The sequence below is a fragment of the Dendrobates tinctorius genome, unplaced genomic scaffold, assembly GCF_039654945.1.
Source record: "Dendrobates tinctorius isolate UK_male_01 unplaced genomic scaffold, ASM3965494v1 ptg000213l, whole genome shotgun sequence".
In the NCBI taxonomy this organism is placed as follows: Eukaryota; Metazoa; Chordata; class Amphibia; order Anura; family Dendrobatidae; genus Dendrobates; species Dendrobates tinctorius.
Genome location: NW_027361880.1, coordinates 7,278,697 through 7,300,385, shown reverse-complemented (window position 1 = coordinate 7,300,385; position 21,689 = coordinate 7,278,697). Strand labels below are relative to the sequence as shown.

The 21,689-nt window shown below is 44.9% G+C and overlaps 1 protein-coding gene across 3 annotated transcripts in view; it reads left to right on the top strand.

Annotated features, from left to right (window-relative positions):
• CCDC157 (coiled-coil domain containing 157) overlaps positions 1-20,016 on the top strand; it is a 61,907-nt gene extending 41,891 nt beyond the window's left edge. For all 3 annotated transcript variants that reach the window (XM_073554818.1, XM_073554819.1, XM_073554817.1), the window contains 3 exons: positions 6,583-6,722; positions 17,633-17,730; positions 19,512-20,016. In XM_073554818.1, coding sequence (XP_073410919.1) covers positions 6,583-6,722; positions 17,633-17,730; positions 19,512-19,713 — 440 coding nt within the window. In that variant the 3' untranslated portion in view covers positions 19,714-20,016. The remainder of the gene's footprint in view (positions 1-6,582; positions 6,723-17,632; positions 17,731-19,511) is intronic.
• The last annotated feature ends 1,673 nt before the right edge of the window (positions 20,017-21,689 follow it).

Sequence of the window (21,689 nt, the reverse complement as noted above, 5' to 3'; positions counted from 1 at the left end):
ATGGTGGGATTTCCTGTTCCCTCTGGTCTTGACGATTCTATGTCATTAGCCATTCAGGTTGATCGGCGTTTGCGCGAACGCAAAACTGCACGAGAGGTGTTGCCACCTGTTGAACAAATGTCTGAACCTATGCAATGTGATAGAGTTTTTTCCAGAGAGCAGCGTCAGGAGTTCAGAAGGCGTAATAAGTTGTGTTTTTTCTGTGGAGATGCCTCGCATATTATTTCTGTCTGTCCTAAACGAGAGAAACGCTTTGCACACACGTTTTCTGTTGGGGGTGTTCAACCTAAGTTTCTTCTGGCTATTACTCTGATCTGCTCCCTGTCCACATTTTCCGCCAAGGCTTTTGTGGATTCGGGAGCAGCCCTAAACCTAATGGACTTGGATTTTGCTAAACGTTGTGGATTTCCGATGACACCTCTGCAGACGCCTATCCCTTTGAGGGGGGATTGATGCTACTCCTTTGGCTAAAAATAAACCCCAGTTTTGGACCCAGGTGGTAATGCGGGTCGCCCCAGACCATCAAGAAAATTGCAGATTTTTGGTGTTGCATAATCTGCATGATACTATTGTTCTGGGGTTTCCCTGGTTACAGATTCATAATCCAGTGTTGGATTGGAAATCTGTGTCTGTGGTGAGTTGGGGTTGTCGGTGTGCCTTTAGTGAGGCTCCGGTGTTTTCCACCTCTCCTCAGTCGCATGATGTTCCTGATTATTTGGCGGACTTTTATGATGTATTTAGTGAGAATGAGTCTGCGTCTCTGCCTCCTCATAGGAGTTATGACTGTGCAATTGAACTGAGCCCGGGGTGTAAATTTCCCAAGGGTCAGCTCTTCAATTTATCTGTACCCGAGCACGAAGCTATGCGATCCTATATTAAGGAGGCGTTGGAGAAGGGTCATATTAGACCATCCTCGTCACCCTTAGGTGCCGGGTTTTTTTTGTAGCCAAAAAGGATGGATCATTAAGACCTTGTATTGATTATCGTGCACTCAACAAAATTACTGTTAAATATCAGTATCCGCTACCCCTGATTTCTGATCTATTTTCCAGAGTTAAAGGTGCTTGCTGGTTTACCAAGCTTGACCTCAGGGGGGCGTATAATCTTATTCGCATTAAGCATGGGGATGAATGGAAGACGGCGTTTAATACTCCGGAGGGACATTTTGAGTACCTGGTGATGCCTTTTGGGCTCACTAATGCCCCTTCTGTCTTCCAGTGCTTCATGAACGATATTTTCCGAGATTTTGTCGATAAATTTTTGATTATCTATCTGGATAATATTTTGATCTTCTCCAAGGATTGGGATTCTCATGTGGAACATGTTCGGACTGTGTTCCGGATCTTGAGGGAGAATTCCCTGTGTGTCAAAGGATCTAAATGCCTTTTTGGAGTACAGAGGATTTCTTTTTTGGGATTTATTTTGTCCCCGTCAACTATTGAAATGGACCCGGCCAAGGTACAGGCCATTCACGATTGGGTTCAGCCCACTTCTTTGAAGGCCCTCCAGAAGTTTTTGGGTTTTGCTAATTTTTATCGGAAATTTATAGCAAAATTTTCTAGTATTGCCAAGCCATTGACTCATTTGACTAAAAAGGGTGCTGATGTGTTAAATTGGTCTCCGGAGGCTGTTTCTTCCTTTCAGGAGCTGAAGCGAAGATTCACCTCCGCCCCGGTTTTGCGGCAACCTGATGTCTCACTTCCATTCCAGGTAGAGGTGGATGCTTCTGAGATTGGTGCAGGAGCTGTTTTGTCCCAAAAGGATCCTGTAACTTCTAAAATGAATCCCTGTGCTTTCTTTTCCCGAAAGTTCTCTCCATCTGAACGTAACTATGATGTGGGGAATAGGGAACTGTTGGCCATGAAATGGGCATTTGAGGAGTGGAGACATTGGTTGGAGGGAGCTAGGCATCAAGTCGTGGTCCTCACTGACCACAAGAATTTGATTTACCTAGAGTCGGCTAAGCGCTTGAACCCTAGACAGGCTAGGTGGGCCTTGTTTTTTACACGTTTTGATTTTGTGGTTTCTTTTCTTCCTGGAACAAAGAATGTCAAGGCAAACGCCCTCTCTAGGAGCTTCTTTGCTGATTCTCCTGTAGTGACCAAGCCTGCTACCATCTTAGGCGAAGGGGTAGTTCTTTCTGACATCTCGCCCCATTTGAGACGTGCTCTGGAAGAGTTCCAGGAGGACAAACCTGAGCGTTGTCCCAGTGGAAAGTTGTATGTTCCTGACCAGTGGAAGAAGAGAGTGATGTCTGAAGTTCATTGCTCTGCTTTGGCTGGTCATCCAGGTATTTTTGGTACTAGAGATCTGGTGAGTCGGTTTTTTTGGTGGCCCTCCTTGTCTCGTGATGTCAGGAATTTTGTGCAGTCCTGTGGGACGTGATCCCGGTCTAAATCGTGTTCTCGCTCTAGTGGGTTGTTGATGCCTTTGCCTGTCCCCAAGAGGCCATGGACCCATATTTCAATGGATTTCATCTCTGATATGCCTGTCTCTCAGAGGATGACTGTTATTTGGGTGATTTGTGATAGGTTCTTTAAGATGGTTCATCTTGTACCACTCCCTAAGTTGCCGTCTTCCTCTGAGTTGGTGCCCCTGTTTTTGCAACAGGTGGTTCGTTTGCACGGGGTTCCTGAGAACATTGTATCTGACAGAGGAGTCCAGTTTGTGTCTAGATTTTGGAGAACTTTCTGTTCCAGGCTGGGAATTCAGTTGTCCTTCTCCTCTGCTTTTCACCCTCAGACCAATGGGCAGACAGAGAGAACAAACCAGACCTTGGAGTCATATTTGAGATGTTTTATTTCTGCTGATCAGGATGATTGGGTTTCATTTTTGCCCTTGGCCGAATTTGCTTTAAATAATAGAGCTAGTTCTGCCACTTTGATGTCACCTTTTTTTGTAACTTTGGGTTTCATCCTCGATTTTCTTCAGGGCAGGTGGAGCCCTCTGCCTGCCCAGGTGTTGACACTGTGGTGGAGAGAATGCACCAGATCTGGGACCAAGTGGTGGATAAGTTATCTCTCTCCCAGGAAAAGGCCCAGCGGTTTTCCAAACGACATAGGACCATTGGTCCCCAGTTTAAGGTTGGTGATATGGTGTGGTTATCATCAAAAAATATTGCTATGAAGGTGGCTTCTCCTAAGTTTAAGCCTAGATTTATTGGACCTTACAAGATTGTGGAGATTATTAATCCGGTCTCTTTTCGTTTGGCTCTTCCTGTCACATTTAAAATCCATAATGTGTTCCATAAATCTTTGTTGAAGAGGTTTGTTGAACCTGTTGTTCCGGGGATGGCACCTCCAGACCCTGTATTGGTTGAAGGTAACATGGAATATGAGGTAGAGAAAGTACTGGATTCCCGTCTGGCTAGACGGAGACTCCAGTATTTGGTTAAGTGGAAGGGTTATGGTCAGGAGGATAATTCCTGGGTCTCTGCCTCTGATATTCATGCCAGAAGATTGGTGCGTGCCTTTCATCGGGCTCACCCTGATCGCCCTGGTGGCGTAGTTGAGGTTTCGGTGACCCCTCCTCAAGGGGGAGGTACTATTGTGAGTTCATTTTCCCCTTCATTACTGAGGCCCGAGGAACTCCCTCTTCTGGTAAAGAAAGGTAGTGAGCCTGATTATCAAACACCTGAGGCTGATGATGATGACTGGCTGAGTGGAGTTACTGACTGGATATAAGGCTGCCGACGCCCTTCTGCCCTGCGGGTGATTTCTCTGTGGGATCCTTGGAGACCAGTCTGAATTCCTGCTCCTCTAAAGCTAAGTTTGCTGCTCGGCCTTTTGCTTTGGTGCTTTGATTTTGTTTTGCTTTGTTTTTCTGGTTTTCTGCCATTCCCTGCTGGGGTGTGCTGAATTCATTTAGCTCTGTCTTCTGAAAATACCTGAGTGCTGATTTAGTTTTTGAAGCCTAGCTGCTTCAGGGCCTTTTTCATATCAGCTTGTTGGCTTATGTCTTTGATAGGGTTTTGGCAGATTGCAGACAGCAGCCTTCCTGTCCTTTCCTATCTAGGTAGTTCTGGGCCCCGTCTTTGCTCAGTCTATCTTTCTGTCTGTGTTAGTATTTTCATCTTGCTTCACCGTCATCATATGTTGGGGGCTGCCTATTGCTTTGGGGTCTGCTCTGTGGCAGTTTAGATTTCCCCTTTCTTTCTTTAGGCCTATGTAATTCTCCGGCTGTGATCGAGGGGTCTAGGGCATCGTAGGAACCCCCCACGGCTACTGCTAGTTGTGCTGATAGGTTCAGGGGTCTGCAATCTGATAGTTGCCAACTTCTCTGGTTTTCTGGACTTAGCTTGTATTTCTGCTTTTGCCTCCTACGGTGACTCATTCATAACACATCCCTATTTTTCCCCCGCACCAAAGGTTCCTGCTCTTCGCCATCAACGGCCTACACTTTCAGTTCGCAGCACTGCCGTTCGGGTTGGCCACCGCTCCCAGGGTATTCACAAAGGTCAAGGCAGTCGTCATGGCCACCCTGCACTCCCGGGGCACAACCAATCTAAAGCCCCGTTACACACTGCGATATCGCTAGCAATATCGCTGTAAAGTCCCCGATTTTGTGACGTTGCAGCGATATTGCTAGCGATATCGCTGCATGTGATACTTACCTCCAACAGGCTCCCCCGCTGGTTATCGCTGATCGCACGAGAAGCTCCTGGACCATTCCGGAGCCGGGCGGGAGGACGCAGGATCGCCGCGTCTGACAGGTAAGTAGCGATCCCCGTCCCCAGCGATGTCGCTGGTGAGATCTGCCTGTGTGGCAGCTCACTAGCGACCACCTAGCGATGCACCAGCGATCCTGACCGCGTCATATCGCTGGTCGGGATCGCTGGTGCATCGCTAGGTGTAACGGTACCCTAAAAAAGTCATCCCCTTTGCCAGCTCAGAGGATCGCCTTCTTAGGAATGATCTTCGACACTTTCCGAGGGTTGGTAATTCTCCCTCAGGACAAGGCCTTAGCTCTCTGGCAGGGGGCATGCCTCCCAGTCAACTTGTTGGAAATACGGGCAATCCGGCTAGCTCTGCGATAGTTTCATCCCCTTCTAGCAGGCCGGCCCGTTCGGATTCAGTCAGACAACGCCACGACTGTGGCTTACATAAATAATCAGGGGGCACCCGCAGAAGGGCAGCCATGCGCGAGGTAGGGCATGTGCTTCATTGGGCTGAGAGAAACCACTCGGCGATATCGGCAGTCCACATCCCGGGCGTGGAGAACTGGGCGGCAGACTTTCTCAGCCGGCAGGGTCTCGCATCCGGGGAATGGTCACTTCACCCCGAGATCTTCCAGCAGATCTGCCCACGATGGGGGACGCCGGATGTGGACCTAATGGCCTCCAGAGTGAACGCCAAGGTACCGGCGTTTGTCGCTCGATCCCGGGATCCGCAGGCAATTGCCGTGGATGCGCTGGTTCTGCCATAATTCCATGCCCCTCAGGGGGCGTGGAATTATTTCCGAAACGCGCGTCGGGGTTGGCTGTGTATGCTGTGTAGTACCCTCTCTCCCTGGTATGTGTCTTTCTATATTTTCAGAGATTTTGGTGGCTTCATTTTGTGTGGTTTAGCCAGGGATTTTTCCCTTTACTTTTGTTATGTGCTCTCCACCCCACTCCCTCTGTTTATATATGCCATCACTTACCCTGCCAGGGGTGTACTTTATCCATCATATTTATTATGTTGAGGTGTGTTGTTCAGCATTACACTGCTTTTTTCTGTAGTGTCACTTTCTTATTCCACAATTTTACTTTACTTGGTATTTCAATAAAGATTTGAATTTTTACCTATATGTACGCTGGACTCTTTGCACTGGTTTTCTCTGTGTGGTATATTACATGTGGATTACTGTAGCAGTAGGGCCTCGTGCACACTACTCCATTAAGATTTTACACATCCTCTGAAACACATGGAGCTATAATACAGCACTAATAAACTTTCTTTGGTCCTGTGTATACCTCACATTTCCAAAATATTCGTGACATGCGCCATTGCGTGTTGCATTACGGATCTGGTGGGACTCCCTGACTCCGATTACTTTGCTCTGTCATCACCCATAAACACTTCTCATGTCACATCGGTTATTGAAAATCCTGGAAGATCTGTTTTACTTTTTCAAACATTTTTCACTGTTTGCTCCTTTACTGATGGACATCCTTAAAATTTGAGAAAAGGTTTCCAATCTGTGGCCAGCTTTAAGACATAACTATTATCTCTTGATGTCTTTTATTCTTAATTTTTTTGTATTTTTTCCAGTTGTGCCGGTCTGGAGATAATGCATGACAAATGCAGAAATAAGTGGGAACTCTCCTCCTGCATGGTCCTTCTGCATTTCCTTCAGAAAGATAAACATACAGGGGAAGATTAATTAATACTGTTTCAGCGATTGTTTTCTTTCCTGTATGATGCAAGTAACCTACAGTGTTCTTTTCTGAACTCTCTTGTGCCAGTTTTTCAATTACAATACCATAAATAAGTCTGCCCACATGATGGTTTTTCAGTATAAATTGTTAAACACCACAAATGTTTGATTGTTAGGCTTCTATTACACAATAAATTATCTAAACTATATTGTCCTGCATTGTAGGCTCTGGGGACATTACGGAAGACATGGAAAAACAGCTTCAGGCAAACAGTATCCGTATAAGTATTCTGGAGGAGGAGAATTCCAAATTAAGAGTAAGCCTGCACAGACTGGGGGAGAGAGGCAGACAAGGGGCGCTGAAGGTAATCAAGAAAGGGACCAATATCAATACTGTACAAACCATAAGAACATACAAAAAAAGAGCATATTCTGAACAAAAAATTATTAATCTTTATTAATACATTAATACCATTTCAAGATTACATAAAAAAATGCCAATAGTGCATATTGATGAGCCCAAAACTCCCCCTGATGAAGGCACGTCACCGAAACGCGCGTTGGGGAAGTGACACCATCACTTGAGTTCTGGTAGGTTTCAATATGTATTATTTCATGTAACTGTAGTTCAGTAGTGGTAACTAATTACATTGCAGCACTGCATTCGGCTCATATTATACTTAGTGTGTATGTATTTGCATCAGATAACTTATTTTTTTGTTAGCACTGTGCTGCCCACTATATGTTTGAGACTTCAGTACTTACTGGTTATTCTATCCTAATTTTCCTACCTACCATTTGATGGTGCCACTTATTGCGTTTTGAGCTCATCAGCATGCACTATTGGCACTTTTTTCATGTAAGCTTGAAATGGGTTTAACGTATTAATAAAGATTAATAATTTTTTGTTCAGAATACGCTCCTTTTGTATGTTCTCATATTCTCTGCGCAGAACAGTTGTTTATAGTCCCATTTGGATGCCATTAATATATGTATTTGGTATTTAGTTTATAATCATTGGCATCATTTTCTGCTAGGGATATAGAATTTTGTGGTACTATACAAACCATACTTTTTTTGCCTTAATTTTTGCCAAATTTTTCAAATCTGACTTGTCATTTTATATGCTCCTGTCTCAAAGAGGTTAACACTAGACAAAAAAAGAGTTTGCTCCTCCTCAGCAGGGTACACCCACCGATTGGAACAAAGCTTAGTGTCAGTAGGAGGCAGACCTGGATCTTATTCCAGATCCGTCTTTTTCTCCTTTTGCTTTTCAGGTTCTTCCATTCAAGGTAACACGGTGTAACTTCTCATCCTGTTTTCCCTAAAATAAGCGACCGAGAGACCAGTGTGGTGCCGTCGACATCGTACCCTCTGGTCTGCGGGGCATGATCTTACCCCCTGATACTTCATGCGTCTCTCAGGGTGGTTTGTGGCAGGTGGTCCTTGCCTTTTCTCCACCCCAGCTCTCTCATCGGACCGGGGCAGGAGGAAGATGATTGTTACTCCTCAGTGACACTCCCCCCTAAGGGTCGACACTGTCTTCGGCACCATCTGGGACTACGACTGTGCAAGAAAGAGGACGCCTTTCCAAGTTACCCCCTCCTCACCTGGGGGCTCCTGCCTGATACCGTCCTATGGTTTGTGAAGAATGAGTCGGGACCTCGGACCAGCTAGGTACTGTCTCTTTTTCCACAGTCCCTCTTCAAGGCAGTGGGTGGCATCAGAAAGGATAGAGGAGAGCTCAGCTCCCCTTCTCTTTCCAGCTCGTGAAAATTACATATAAATTTAGGCCACAGCTTTCTAAGGCCTCCACTCTTTTGTGCACATCCCCTTCTCGTGCTCACCGGCCAATGAGCGTACGAGACCTCTCCCTGCTTGACTAATTTCTCAACGCGCAAACTTTCAGCTCCCCTTGTCTACTTCCCCCTTCCTTCTCAATAACTCCGTCTCCGATGGTATTACAGCGCTAGACACAGCTTCACTGTGTCGCTTCTGTAAGACCTGTCTCTTCCCAACGGTCGCACAGATCCGCTCAGACAAAGTTCTCTGCATCCAGGACCCGGTAGGCTCCGTCCAGGCTGTTTTATTCCCTCCTAGGCTTAGCCCTCTTCAGCATCCCCCACTCAGCCACAGGTCTATACATATGCAAAGACTTAGTGAGTCTCGCTCTCGTCCCTACCCACTATCATTCACTACACCTGTTCCCTCTCTAAAAAGAAGTAGCCCACAGGTCAGGCTTCGACTTTGTGCCCAAATTGCAGCACTTCCATCATGCAAGTTTCACAGGAGCCCCCCACGAGAGCATAACCCCCCTCCCCCCCGCAGAGGACTGTTGCTATTTCTCAGTAACTGACCTAACCATGGTGTCCCAGTCCCTGGTACAGGTCCTAGGAGGATAAGGTCCAAGAAGTGGGCACACTCCAGTTCCTTATCTGTTTCCACCTCTCCTCCACATCCTCCAGGATGCCCTCTGTATCGCACTCCTCCTCTCCTGAGGTGGCCCTTGGATCTGAACTTGCTTCCAAGTCAGAATCTGATCCTGACACTGACTTCCAAACTCCAGGATATGGTCAACAGCTTCATCTCTGCCGTCAGTCAAACGCTCAATATTAAGGAGGATTTTCCTCCCCTAGATCACTCAGTATCAGTCAAAAATGCAAAATGCCCTTGCCGGGTGTTTTCCAACCACAAGGAATTTGAGGGAATATTTACCAAACAATGGCAGCACCGAGAAAAGTGCTTCCCAGGTGGAAAGCAGTTGGATATTTTATATCCTTTCAGTCCTGATCGCCTCAACAAATGGGCAGAATCCCCAGTTGTGGACCCACTAGTCTCACGTCTGTCCGCTTAGAATGTCATGTCACTTTCTGATAGTTCTTATCAGATCGAAGCTCTAGCCACGTCCGCCTTTGAAGTTGCTGGCACCGTCGCTTCCACATCGGTAGCTGAGACTGTTTCCGCCTTAGCAAAACTCCTTCAGCAGGGTATCTGATCAGCAGCCTTGCCGGACGAAATGGCTGATCTTGCTGACCAGACTGCCCATTCAGAAAAATTTCCTCTCCGCGTCTCTTAACACCACCAGCTCTTCCACCTGTATCACTAGCAACGTTGTAGCCATACGCAGGCTTCTCTGGCTCAAGGTGTGGAATGCGGACCCGGCATCCAAAAAGTCCCTTACCAACTTCCCCTTCCAGGAATTACGACTCTTTTTATCTAAGCTGGATCACGTCATCTCGGAACCCAGTGGTAGTAAGAGTGCCTCTCTTTTTCAGCCTAACTGTAAACACTCATTCACTAGGAGACATTCTCTTCATTTTCGCTTCTTTTGTCATTTCTCTTCTCCTGGGACCTCCTCTCAGCGAGATCAATCTCCTGCTCAGCGAGAAAGAAGGAAGTCGTCTTCAAACCCCCCAGGCATGATTCCCAAAGGGTCGCTTTGCCAAGCCATCATGATCCCGATCTGATAGATTCTCTTCTGCATGATGGGTCACCCCAACCTGGTAAATCCTCTTTACTGGAATGCATGGCTCTCCGTAGTCGACACCTGGGTCAGGGAGATCGTTTCCACAGGCTAAAAGATAACATTTTCTTCTATCCCATGCAGACATTTCTTCATGTCCAGGCCTCCAAGGGTCCAAACCTAAGTCTCCGATTTCTGTCAAGCCACCTCCTCTCTCCTCCAAATAGTGGTCATCATAGATAATAAAAAAAATTTGGAGTCCAGCTCAACAGGACTGGATCTTCCTTTTCTTTTTATTTTTCAAAAGAAAATATAGTGCATACAAAATAAAAAGTTACATGGTCGACATGACCCATTACACGCATTTCGACTGCACTAAGCAGTCTCATGGCGAGGCCGGCATCTGGGCCCCAGGTGGATGGGCATTGGGCATAGAGCAAATGGGTGAGCTGGAATCAAGATTTTATAGTGGTCATCATACCCATTCTCTCTCAGGAACACTTCTTAGATTTCTATTCCAACCTCTTCGTGGTCCTAAAGAAGGACGGCTCACTCCGTTCGCACACTTCCATACACGTTCCCTCCAATGGTCCCTCCTCTCAGCCTGGGACAAAATTATCTCTTCCCTGGATTGTCCCATACTTCTGCCTCTCCGAGTAAGGTATTCATCGGTATGGTGGAGTCTCCATGGACGCCAATCTTTTTGGATGGGGGGGATGCGGCTTTCCTTCAACACACTGTCCAGAGTCACTGGAACTTTCAGTAAACTTCTCGTCCCATCAACCTTCTGGAAATCAGAGCCATCTACCTCTCTCCACTTGCAGGACATTCTAGCAGGCCGACCAGTTCGCATTCAATCCGACAATGCCACGTCCGTGGCATACATAAACCACCAGGGCGGGACATACAGCAAGTCCATCATGTTAGATTTCTCACGGATTCTAGCTTGAGCCGAGGGACACAAGCCAACAATATCAGCAGTGCATATTCCAGGCGTGGACAACTGGGCCGCCAACTTTTTATGTCATCATGACCTTTTTCTCAGGCGAGTGGTCCCTTAGCCCCTCCAACAAATCTGTCAGAGGTGGGGCACTCCCAACGTCGATCTGATGGCATCCCGAATTAATCGCAAGGTTTCTTGTTTCATGGCCAGGTCTTGAGACTCCTTGGATTTCAGTTACAATGCCCTGATCAATCCATGGTCTCCGTTCCAACTTCCGTACCTTTTTCCTCCTCTTTCTCTTATCTCCACACTCGTCAAGAAGATCAAGACGGAAGGAGTTCCAGTCATCCTAGTGACTGGACTAGCCTAGAAGAGCCTTGTATGCAGAGTTAGTCAACCTACTCTCAGATGTACCCTGGAAACGCTTGGACCAACCAGCAAACTGACCAGACCTACTATCTCAGGGTCCCCTTTTCTACCAGAATTCTTGGTGTCTCAGTTTAATGACATGGCCGTTGAAGCTGCAGTCCGGAGAGAGGTCATATTGATAAAGGCAAGGAAACCTTCGTCCCTATATATTTATCATCAGACATGGAAGGCCCTCTTTGGCTGATGTGAAGACAGCCACATAGCTCCTATGTCTTCTTCCCTTCCATCCATCCTAGTGTTTTTACAGTCAGGGTTAGAGTCCGGTTTGTCTCTTTGTACCCTCAAGGGTCAGGTCTCAATTCTGTTTCAACGGAATTTGGCCTCTCATTCCCAGGTCAAGATCTTGCTTCAGGGAGTTGCTCGCCTAGTGCCACCTTATCGTCCTTTGTGTACACGTGGGACTTTAACCTAGTTTTGAGTGTTCTTCAGAAGCATCCCTTCAAACCCATTCAGGACATTACATCCTCCCTTCTTTCCTGTAAGATTGGCTTCTTGGTTGCGATTAGTTCTATCAGAATTTGCAGCTCTCTTGCCAATCTCCTTTCCTCGTCCTTCACTAGGACTAGATGGTTCTACTACCTGTTTCTTCGTTCCTTCCCAAGGTAGTCTCCCCTTTCCATGTCAACGAGGATATTTTCGTCCCTTCATTCTGCTCGTCTCCTGTCCATCCCCTGGAAAGGTCATCCCCTGGAAAGCTGGAGTCAAAGCCTTATGTCTCTACCTGTCACCGGTGTGTCAGAAGCTGCAGACAGTCGCTCTGCATCTGGCTGCAGAAGGTCTCTGCGTTTGGCTTTGCAGACATCTTCTTAATCCTTCTGACTCTTGGACCCAGTGGCAACCTCCTTCTGGCTCTAATTGACACACTTGGACCTGGGTGTTTATAGACTCCCAGTCTGCTTCTGGGAATGACCAGTGATATACACATTTCTCCCTTGTGAAGGCTTGGAGCTAAAGATGTTGGCTATCTTCCTCCCCTCTCTGGTGCTGTTGGAGGTCGTCTGGTGTTCCTTCTCTGAGTCTGTTCAAGATAAATGTTCCCCTTGTTTGTTTACCCTCTCTGTCTTTAGTTGTAGTGTGGACTGACTAGTTCTACCTCGTCCTCTACCTAACCAGGGCCTATCGCTAAGGGTCAGACAGGGATTAGGTTCCTGCTCGGCGATAGGTGCAGAACCTATATAGGGACATTTAAGGCAGACAGGGTGGTGTTAGAGCTGCCTAGGGGTCTCCACTCCCCATTTCCCTAGCGTTTTGGCTCCCCCACTCTTTCCCTCGTGTTGCACTTGGTCTTCCCACACTGTGCGTGACACTACCTCTCAAGGACCGCATCCTTCGGAAGTTTGGATGCGTTGTTTATGATTCCTGAGGATCGTCTTAAAGGACTCCATGCCTCCGAGTCTACTATCGCCCACTCGATCTGCTCGGCTATACTGGAGGCTTAGCTAATTAAGGATAGACAACCCCCTCCGGCAGTGAGGGCTCACTCCACCCGTACGGTGTGGGCCTCCTGGGCCGTTCGCCAGCAGACCTCTGCAACCCAGAGTTGCAAGGCCGCCACCTAGTCATCCCTTCAGACATTCGCGAGATTATACAGGGTACATACAGTACAGACCAAAAGTTTGGACACACCTCATTCAAAGAGTTTTCTTTATTTTCATGATTATGAAAATTGTAGATTCCCTCTGAAGGCATCAAAACTATGAAGTAACACATGTGGAATTATATAATTAACAAAAAAGTGTGAAACAACTGAAAATATGTTTTATATTCTAGCTTCTTCAAAGTAGCCACCTTTTGCTTTGATTACTGCTTTGCACACTCTTGGCATTCTCTTGATGAGCTTCAAGAGGTAGTCACTGGAAATGGTCTTCCAACAGTCTTGAAGGAGTTCCCAGAGATGCTTAGCACTTGTTGGCCCTTTTACCTTCACTCTGCGGTCCAGCTCACCCCAAACCATCTCGATTGGGTTCAGGTCTGGTGACTGTGGAGGCCAGGTCATCTGGCGTAGCACCCCATCACTCTCCTTCTTGGTCAAATAGCCCTTACACAGCCTGGAGATGTGTTTGGGGTCATTGTCCTGTTAAAAAATAAATGATGGTCCAACTAAATGCAAACCGGATGGAATAGCATGCCGCTGCAAGATGCTGTGGTAGCCATGCTGGTTCAGAATGCCTTCAATTTTGAATAAATCCCCAACAGTGTCACCAGCAAAGCACCCCCACACCATCACACCTCCTCCTCCATGCTTCACGGTGGGAACTAGGCATGTAGAGTCCATCCGTTCACCTTTTCTGCGTCACACAAAGACACGGTGGTTGAACCAAAGATCTCAAATTTGGACTCATCAGACCAAAGCACAGATTTCCACTGGTCTAATGTCCATTCCTTGTGTTCTTTAGCCCAAACAAGTCTCTTCTGCTTGTTGCCTGTCCTTAGCAGTGGTTTCCTAACAGCTATTTTATGAAGGCCTGCTGCACAAAGTCTCCTCTTAACAGTTGTTGTAGAGATGTGTCTGCTGCTAGAACTCTTTGTGGCATTGACCTGGTCTCTAATCTGAACTGCTGTTAACCTGCGATTTCTGAGGCTGGTGACTCAGATGAACTTATCCTCCGCAGCAGAGGTGACTCTTGGTCTTCCTTTCTTGGGGCAGTCCTCATGTGAGCCAGTTTCTCTGTAGCGCTTGATGGTTTTTGCCACTGCACTTGAGGACACTTTCAAAGTTTTCCCATTTTTTCTGACTGACTGACCTTCATTTCTTAAAGTAATGATGGCCACTCGTTTTTCTTTACATAGCTGCTTTTTTCTTGCCATAATACAAATTCTAACAGTCTATTCAGTAGGACTATCAGCTGTGTATCCACCAGACTTCTGCACAACACAACTGATGGTTCCAACCCTATTTATAAAGCAAGATATCCCACTTATTAAACCTGACAGGGCACACCTGTGAAGTGAAAACCTTTTCCGGTGACTACCTCTTGAAGCTCATCAAGAGAATGCCAAGAGTGTGCAAAGCAGTAATCAAAGCAAAAGGCTACTTTGAAGAACCAAGAATATAAGACATATTTTCAGTTGTTTCACACTTTTTTGTTAATTATATAATTCCACATGTGTTAATTCATAGTTTTGATGCCTTAAGAGTGAATCTACGATTTTCACAGTCATGAAAATAAAGAAAACTCTTTGAATGAGAAGGTGTGTCCAAACTTTTGGTCTGTACTGTACCTATACCTCGGCTGATGCCAACCTGGGTAGGAAGGTGCTGCAAGTGTCGTTGCCAATCTGATTTGAACAAGATATCCCTCACATGAGAATACTTTAGGGCACCCCATGGTTACTGGTGTCCACCAGTAAAGTGAAAGAGTTGGAAGGATTTTGGGTGCTCATTGTAAAATCTCTTTCTTGGAGTCTTCAGTGGGGGACACAGCACTCTCCGTTGTTTGTGCTTTTGTTGGGCTTGTGTATAGTTATTTGTTGTTGCTTGTCCTATTGCTTTTTCACTAACTGACAAGTTTTGTGCCAAATGGTGTGTACTCTGCTGAGGAGGAGCTAACTCTTTTTTTGCCTAGCGTCAGCCTCCTAGTGGTAGCAGCATACACCCTTGGTTACCTGTGCCCCCCAATGAAGGCTCCAAGAACGAGATTTTATGGTGAGTACCAAAATCGTTCTTTTTTACCACTTCATTCAAAACACCTTGTTACATGAAAGCCAAGCCCCAGCAGCTTGGCAGGTCTCTGATATTTGTGTTCCGTGTATGAAAATGTTTTTAATGACTTTGTACTAAAATATGAATACTAATCAAAACTAGTCAACCTAAAGGCATAATCCCATTTTAGCAAGTTATCACTAATCCACCACATGGGAACCCACTGCTCTGTTTTAAAACTTTTCAGAGCCATGTTCTTTCGATCTGTAGGATTCTTGGGGATCACAGTGATCAGCTAATTAAGATGGAAAGTAGCCATCATTTATGATAATACTATGTACCAATATGGTAGCCACTGCCACCATGTGGATAATGAATGCAGAGGTTACATATAGAGCCATGTACATGCGCAGCCAGGCTCGGACTGGCCCATAGGGGAACTGTCATGGTTAGGACATGGTTAATGTCCTGTTCTCACAGGGTTAACTTTTGCCGGCCTTTCTTTGGATCTGGGAGGGGTATTTATACTCACTCCAAACTAGCATTCTCTGTCAGTTATACTGCTGTTCTGGTGTGTCTGACCCCTGGTGTGCGTGTACTCTGCGTTGTTTGTTTACTTCGCGTGTATGGCCCGGCTTGTTCCTTCACTCTGTACTCCGTCTCTCGTTTTGGTACCATTGTCTTTTCTGGTTCTGACCTCCTGGCTTGGCTATCGTTACTCCATTACAGTTTACCCCTATTGTACCGTCTAATGCCCGTTCTGGTTTTCTGATCTATTGCTACGTCCTGACTATCCATTCTGTCTAATCCTTTGGTACTGTATTGCTATCTCGTGCTTTGACCTTGGCTTGATCTGGTTTCTGTCTCTGTCTATGCCCCTCGGTAACATTGTCCTGTAGTTACCTTTCTAGGAGTTTCCCTGCAGCTACTAGCTCCGTGGAGCTTAGGCCACGCCCCCAGCAGTCACGTGATTCAGGTCCTGGAGCATGCATTGTCACCACTGCTGCCCGCTCCGCAGGTATCTTTGTACACAGTCTTTGTACTCAGGACACACGCTCTGGCTCAGTGAGCAAGTGCAGTACGGTGTTCCTGACAGGAACAGGGGAATCCCCCGGTGGGCCGCTGTGCAGATCTGGGCCCCCAACCCCACTATATGGATAGTACTAGGTATAATTCACTTGATTTACTCTGTACAGAAAAAAGCAGCATCTCATCAGTCATTAACCAATCTACCTAGCTTATTATTATGTAGAGATATAGGTAAATTTGTGAATGAGGGGAGTGTAGTATTTGTATGCAGGTGAAAAGTGGGCCCCTCAAACTCAATGTTACTGGTGGGCCCTTGGCACCCCAGTTCAACACTGTGCGCAGCCACCTCTTCATTTATTCTTTTCTTGGAGCCAGGGCTGTGGAGTCGGTAAGCCAAACCTGCAACTCCGACTCCGACTCCTCAATTTCCCTTACACCGACTCCGACTCCACGACTCCGACTCCGACTCCCACACATATTGCTTATATTTAAGTGAAAAATTTATTGTAGTACAATGTGATCCTCAGACATTTAATCATTTTTATGATCCAATAATCAAGATATTTATATAGAACAGAATATATATTGGTGTACTACCCGGTTTTCATTCTTTTTGGTACAGATACGATATGGATAGACAGATATGGATAAATGGATAGATAGAGCAGATTTCTAATCTGCTTTTGCTATTGAAAACATTATCTATGAGCTCAAAAACCTTTCAGGTGATGCAGTTTTTTAAAAAGATGATCAGCTTTTGCAGCTGAAAAACGTATCCTCAAAAAACACAGGAAAAACGTATCCTCAAAAAACACAGGAAAAACGCTGTGTGTGAATGTAGCCTTAGATCAGGAATAGAACAGCCATTTATAGGACATTTCATAACTTTCCCAAACTCCTATGAAAAAATATTCAGCACATCCTGCATTGAATTACTGTACCCAATTTATTATATATTTTAGGAGTCGGAGTCGGTCCATTTTATACAGACTCCAACTCCGACCCAGACTCCACCAAAATGAGCACCGACTCCGACTCCACGACTCCGACTCCGACTCCACAGCCCTGCTTGGAGCGGGGAGCAGCTGGATACAGTGGGAGATCTGCACCTACTTATGGCTTCTCTTGATAAATATATTACATCAATAGCAATGATTTTCTCAGTATCATAAACAGTCCTGGCCGTACTAGGACTGGAGTCCTCACGTCATACACTGTATACATTTCCTATACACATTTTATTCCTTGTAATTGACTAATCATCGCTCATCTGTATCACAGACACAAAAATTACCAGGCATTTGTAAACCTGAGAAATTATTTCTCAATCTGTTCTAATCAGTCCTTCAACACAAGTGCGCAAAAATAGTCATTTACCGTCATATCATGCAGATTGCTATTAGTATGGCCACCCGCACCTCTGGTGATGATATATGTACGTTAGCATACTAATAGTGATGAGATGTTATCCGACCATGCTCGTGTGTTAACCGAGTGACTTCGGCGTGCTCAAATAATATGTTCCAGTCCCTGCTGCTGCATGTCTGGCGGCTGTTTAGACAGTCACAACACATGCATTGCCGGAAATCCCTGCATGTGTTGTGGCTGTCTAACAGCAGCGAGACATGCAGCCGCAGGGACTGGAACATATTATTGGAGCAAGCAGTAGATACTCGGTTAGCACGCGAGTGTGCTCAGATAGCACCTTATCTGAGCACGTTTGCTCATCACTAGAAACTAATTTTATTACTTGATTGTTACATTATAGGTGATTCCTCAAACTCAGCTCTGGACTCTCCCTACCACAGTTGAGCCACTTTCTCCTGAACCCCAATTACAAAGCTGTGAGAGAAGTAGTACAAAAAAGTGAGTACCGTATTTTGTCACTGACCTCCTGGAAAATGTCTTATTCTGGGATTCATTCGGTATGTTGGTTGAACACTCGTTTGTCAGATGGCTACTCTTCCTGACCACTCTGTACACAAGCACACTTGGCTAGACACAACCTTTGCTACACATATCTGCGCTACAGTGCCAGTGACCCTGTCACAATGTACGATGATTACGGAAAGTATTCAGACCCCTTTAAATTTTTCACTCTGTTTCATTGCAGCCATTTGGTAAATTCAAAAAAGTTCATTTTTTTCTTATTAATGTACACTCTGCACCCCAACTTGACTGAAAATAAAAGAAATGTAGAAATTTTTGCAAATTTATTTAAAAAAGAAAAACCGAAATATCACATGGCCATAAGTATTCAGACCCTTTGCTCAGACACACATATTTAAGTCACAGGCTACCCATTTCCTTGTGATCCTCCTTGAGATGGTTCTACTCCAAAATTGGAGCTAGGATTAATGTTATTTTCATCTTGCAATATTGTATGGTAAGTCAGACGACAACTGTTAACATGGAACCATTCAATAAATGATGACAGTAGTTTGTATATAAGGCCTCTTTCACACTTCAGTTTTTTGTGTCAGTTAAAATCCGCCAAAAAGGCGGAAAAGCGGATCCGTTGCTAACTGATGTGAACGGATGCAACAGGATCCGTTTTTTGACGGATCCGCAAAATGAGGAATTTTAAAGGAACCGTTGGCGAGAGAGAGAATTTTTTGGGTCCGCCAGAAAGGATTTCAGGGTTAATTTTCTCCCTGACTTCCTTTCTCCGGGCATGCGCAATGGAAAATGCGGATCCAACAACCAAAAAAACGTTGCAGGGTCCGTCCAGGCATGCCGGCGGACGCAAAAAATGTGGCGGATCCTCACAAAAACGGATCCAACGGATGGCCATCCGTCAAGATCCGCCAGTAATGCAACTCAATGGGGAAAAAAACGGATCCTCAAAAAAAAATGGCGGATCCGTTTTTTTCAAAACCTGGCGGATTTTGACTGATGGTCAAAAACGGAAGTGTGAAAGAGGCCTAAGGACGATCAAGTTTTCCCAATGATAATCTTGGTACGCCATCATTTATTTTCTGCCTCATCACTTGGTGATTAATATCACAATATAGCTAAATGGTTTACTTTACGATAATTGCTATGTTTATTATTACTGACACTATAGAAAGTCAATAAATGCTTATTTTCTTTCATTCCCATCATGATTATTATAAGGGGGTTCCTAAAAAATGAATGTTAGTAGAATTCATTCCCCCTTCATTTATATTGTTGTTTGCAGAACCTGCTGTCCACATAATAGATGTGATCAATGTCATTTGATCCCCTGATGATCGTTGCCCAATGTATAAGCTCCTTAAGCCCTTAGACAGCGCAGTATTCCTTCCTGTATGGAGTATAATGTACACTATAGCTCAGTAGGGTGTCCAGGTGCAGCCTTCACTGTGCCATTGACGACATCATCTGTCACTTTGCACCTACATACCATTTTTTGTGACCTCACTTCATACTTTGCACTGTCCGTTTCTTTACTATGGCTTACTATGTGAATTGTTATAGTGTTTGCCTAGTATTTCCCAAAAGACAAAAACCAACAATGATGCAATATCTTTTTAAAATGTCTTACACGATCTCGAGCTTGGCACATAAACCTGTTTTCGAATTCAGTGAGATTTATTCCAGGATTATCTTTTGATTATGCACTTTAATTTTTATGCTTTTTTTTATTATTTATTTACTTTCTGTAGACCTCCTAGTCCCAAACTGAACGCGATGACCCTACCAAAGGACACAATGAAATCTCCAAATATTGATCAGCCCGAAAGAAAAGGCTCACAACATTCTCTAAACCTTGTTACCTTCCCACCCAAGAACTCGCCCATAGCAGCGTATGCACGCATCAGGCAAGTGAAGGGGAGAAACCGAACCCCTAGTTCAGACCGTAAGTGACAAAATGCAAGTCCACCAATGGTCCATGTGATCATGACCAAGCTAAAGTAACCGGACTCTGATGTGTGTGGCTGCTGATCTGATGATAACCTTGTGATATTGTTCTAAGTCGCCACATCGCGGCCTTTAAAGAGACTGCAGTGCCTTAAAGGACGCTCACTCTAGTTAAACTTGTCGTGCAGGTATGGGCCATACCTAGCCTGCTTTTAAGCACTTCGTGCCCCAGATATCTTGTCAATAATCGATGCCTATCTGACACTTTACTCTGTACGACCAGCTTTATATAATAAAGATATATCCATTTGCTCTGTTCTGTGTAGTTTATTTGCTCGATTTCTTCACTTATACAAGTGTATTTTTTGTGTTAAATGGGTTCTGCCATTTTCTTCCTAAAAGCTTACATGGGTTGTCCAGAAATACGGTAATATTTATTTCTTCATAAGCTGGCAGATGTAGAAACTAACTAATGTAGCACTACTCACCAGTTGCAGTGGTGAAATATTGACTATTGTGCAAGTGACCGCTGCAGCCAATCACTAAGATTACCAGCTTGTGCTGTCTACATCGGACTGGATGGATGGAGAGATGGAGAGGTGTCTCTGGATCTGCAGAAGGTGAATATTTTCATTATCTTCAAACCTATGGATAGATAAAAAATATTCTGATAACCCCATTTAAATATACGGACACTTCTGGGCACTTTTTTTTTCTAAATTCATATGTTTTTGGTCTAAAATAATTTTGCCATAGGGTTTTATTAAAAATGTTAATGTGTTTTTTTGCCACCACTATGTATCAAAAGGATTCTCCGTGATAACCGTTAGTAAGTTTGTCTGATAGCTCCAGCCTTATTTCTCCTCTCTTGAGTGATCTTTAAGGCTGATTTACGACTAATTTAAAAGTTTAATTTCATTTGTTTTACCAACTGCTGTGACTTTGTAGAACGTTTTTAGTAGGTGAAACACAGTTATTTAATAATGTATCACCTGTAATAACTACACGGCCAATGGGCATATTAAAGACAGTCAGGGACTGATTGACAGTCAGGGACTAGGCACGTGACCGCGGCGGGGGAAAGGACTCGCTTAGGGCGTTAGGGGAGTTTAGGGACAGGCTCAGGTTGGAGCTCAGGAGGTGCCCCCCGTCCCTCGTTCCCTATGGTTAGGGCCTTCCTCACCCCATTCCATCCCGTTATAGGTATAAGTTGTGTCGTCCGTTGGACTTAACCTTTTCGGTCATGACAATTACACAATGATAACCACACCTGTATAAAAATATACAAATTTTATTGAGACAAAAATACAAGCACTAATATAAAAACAATTAAAACCAAGATTACACCAAAACTAACATATACATAACAAAAACAATAATATGGAACCCACAAAAATATACAGCAAGAGTTATGTGTATACATATGTATACAGGTGTGCTTATCGTGTATAATGCTCTTTTCTTTTGGCTCTGCATAGTTTACAGATCACACCAGAACACTGACTGTCTTCACTCCTAATAATCTTTCCCATTCCCAGCCTACTAGTGGAGAGGATTGTGAGTGTCTGGTACAATCTGCAGATTCCTACAGTACATGCACCTCCCCGAGGAATGACAACGATCTTGGGAAGGAGAAACCGGTCACTGAAACGAGAGTTGGTCACTGATAGGAGACAAGTGGTGGGTGGTGAATAGGGAAGAGAGGCAGAAGAGCTGCGCCCACCTGCTGCTCCTCCAGCTACGGTAATTTGCATAACAATTCAACAATAAATGTTCTCTAAAACGGAAACCCAGATTTCTAAAATAAAAGCAAGGATGTAATCAGTATTACAGAGCCTTCACATAGATGGCAATAGTATGGGGTATAAAGACCTGATGACAAGCTCCCTTTAATAAAAGAAAGTGTGGTCACAAGAACAAACCTTAACTACTTAGTCAGATGATGATAATATGATTCTTTATTGCTGCAGATCTCTGACAGT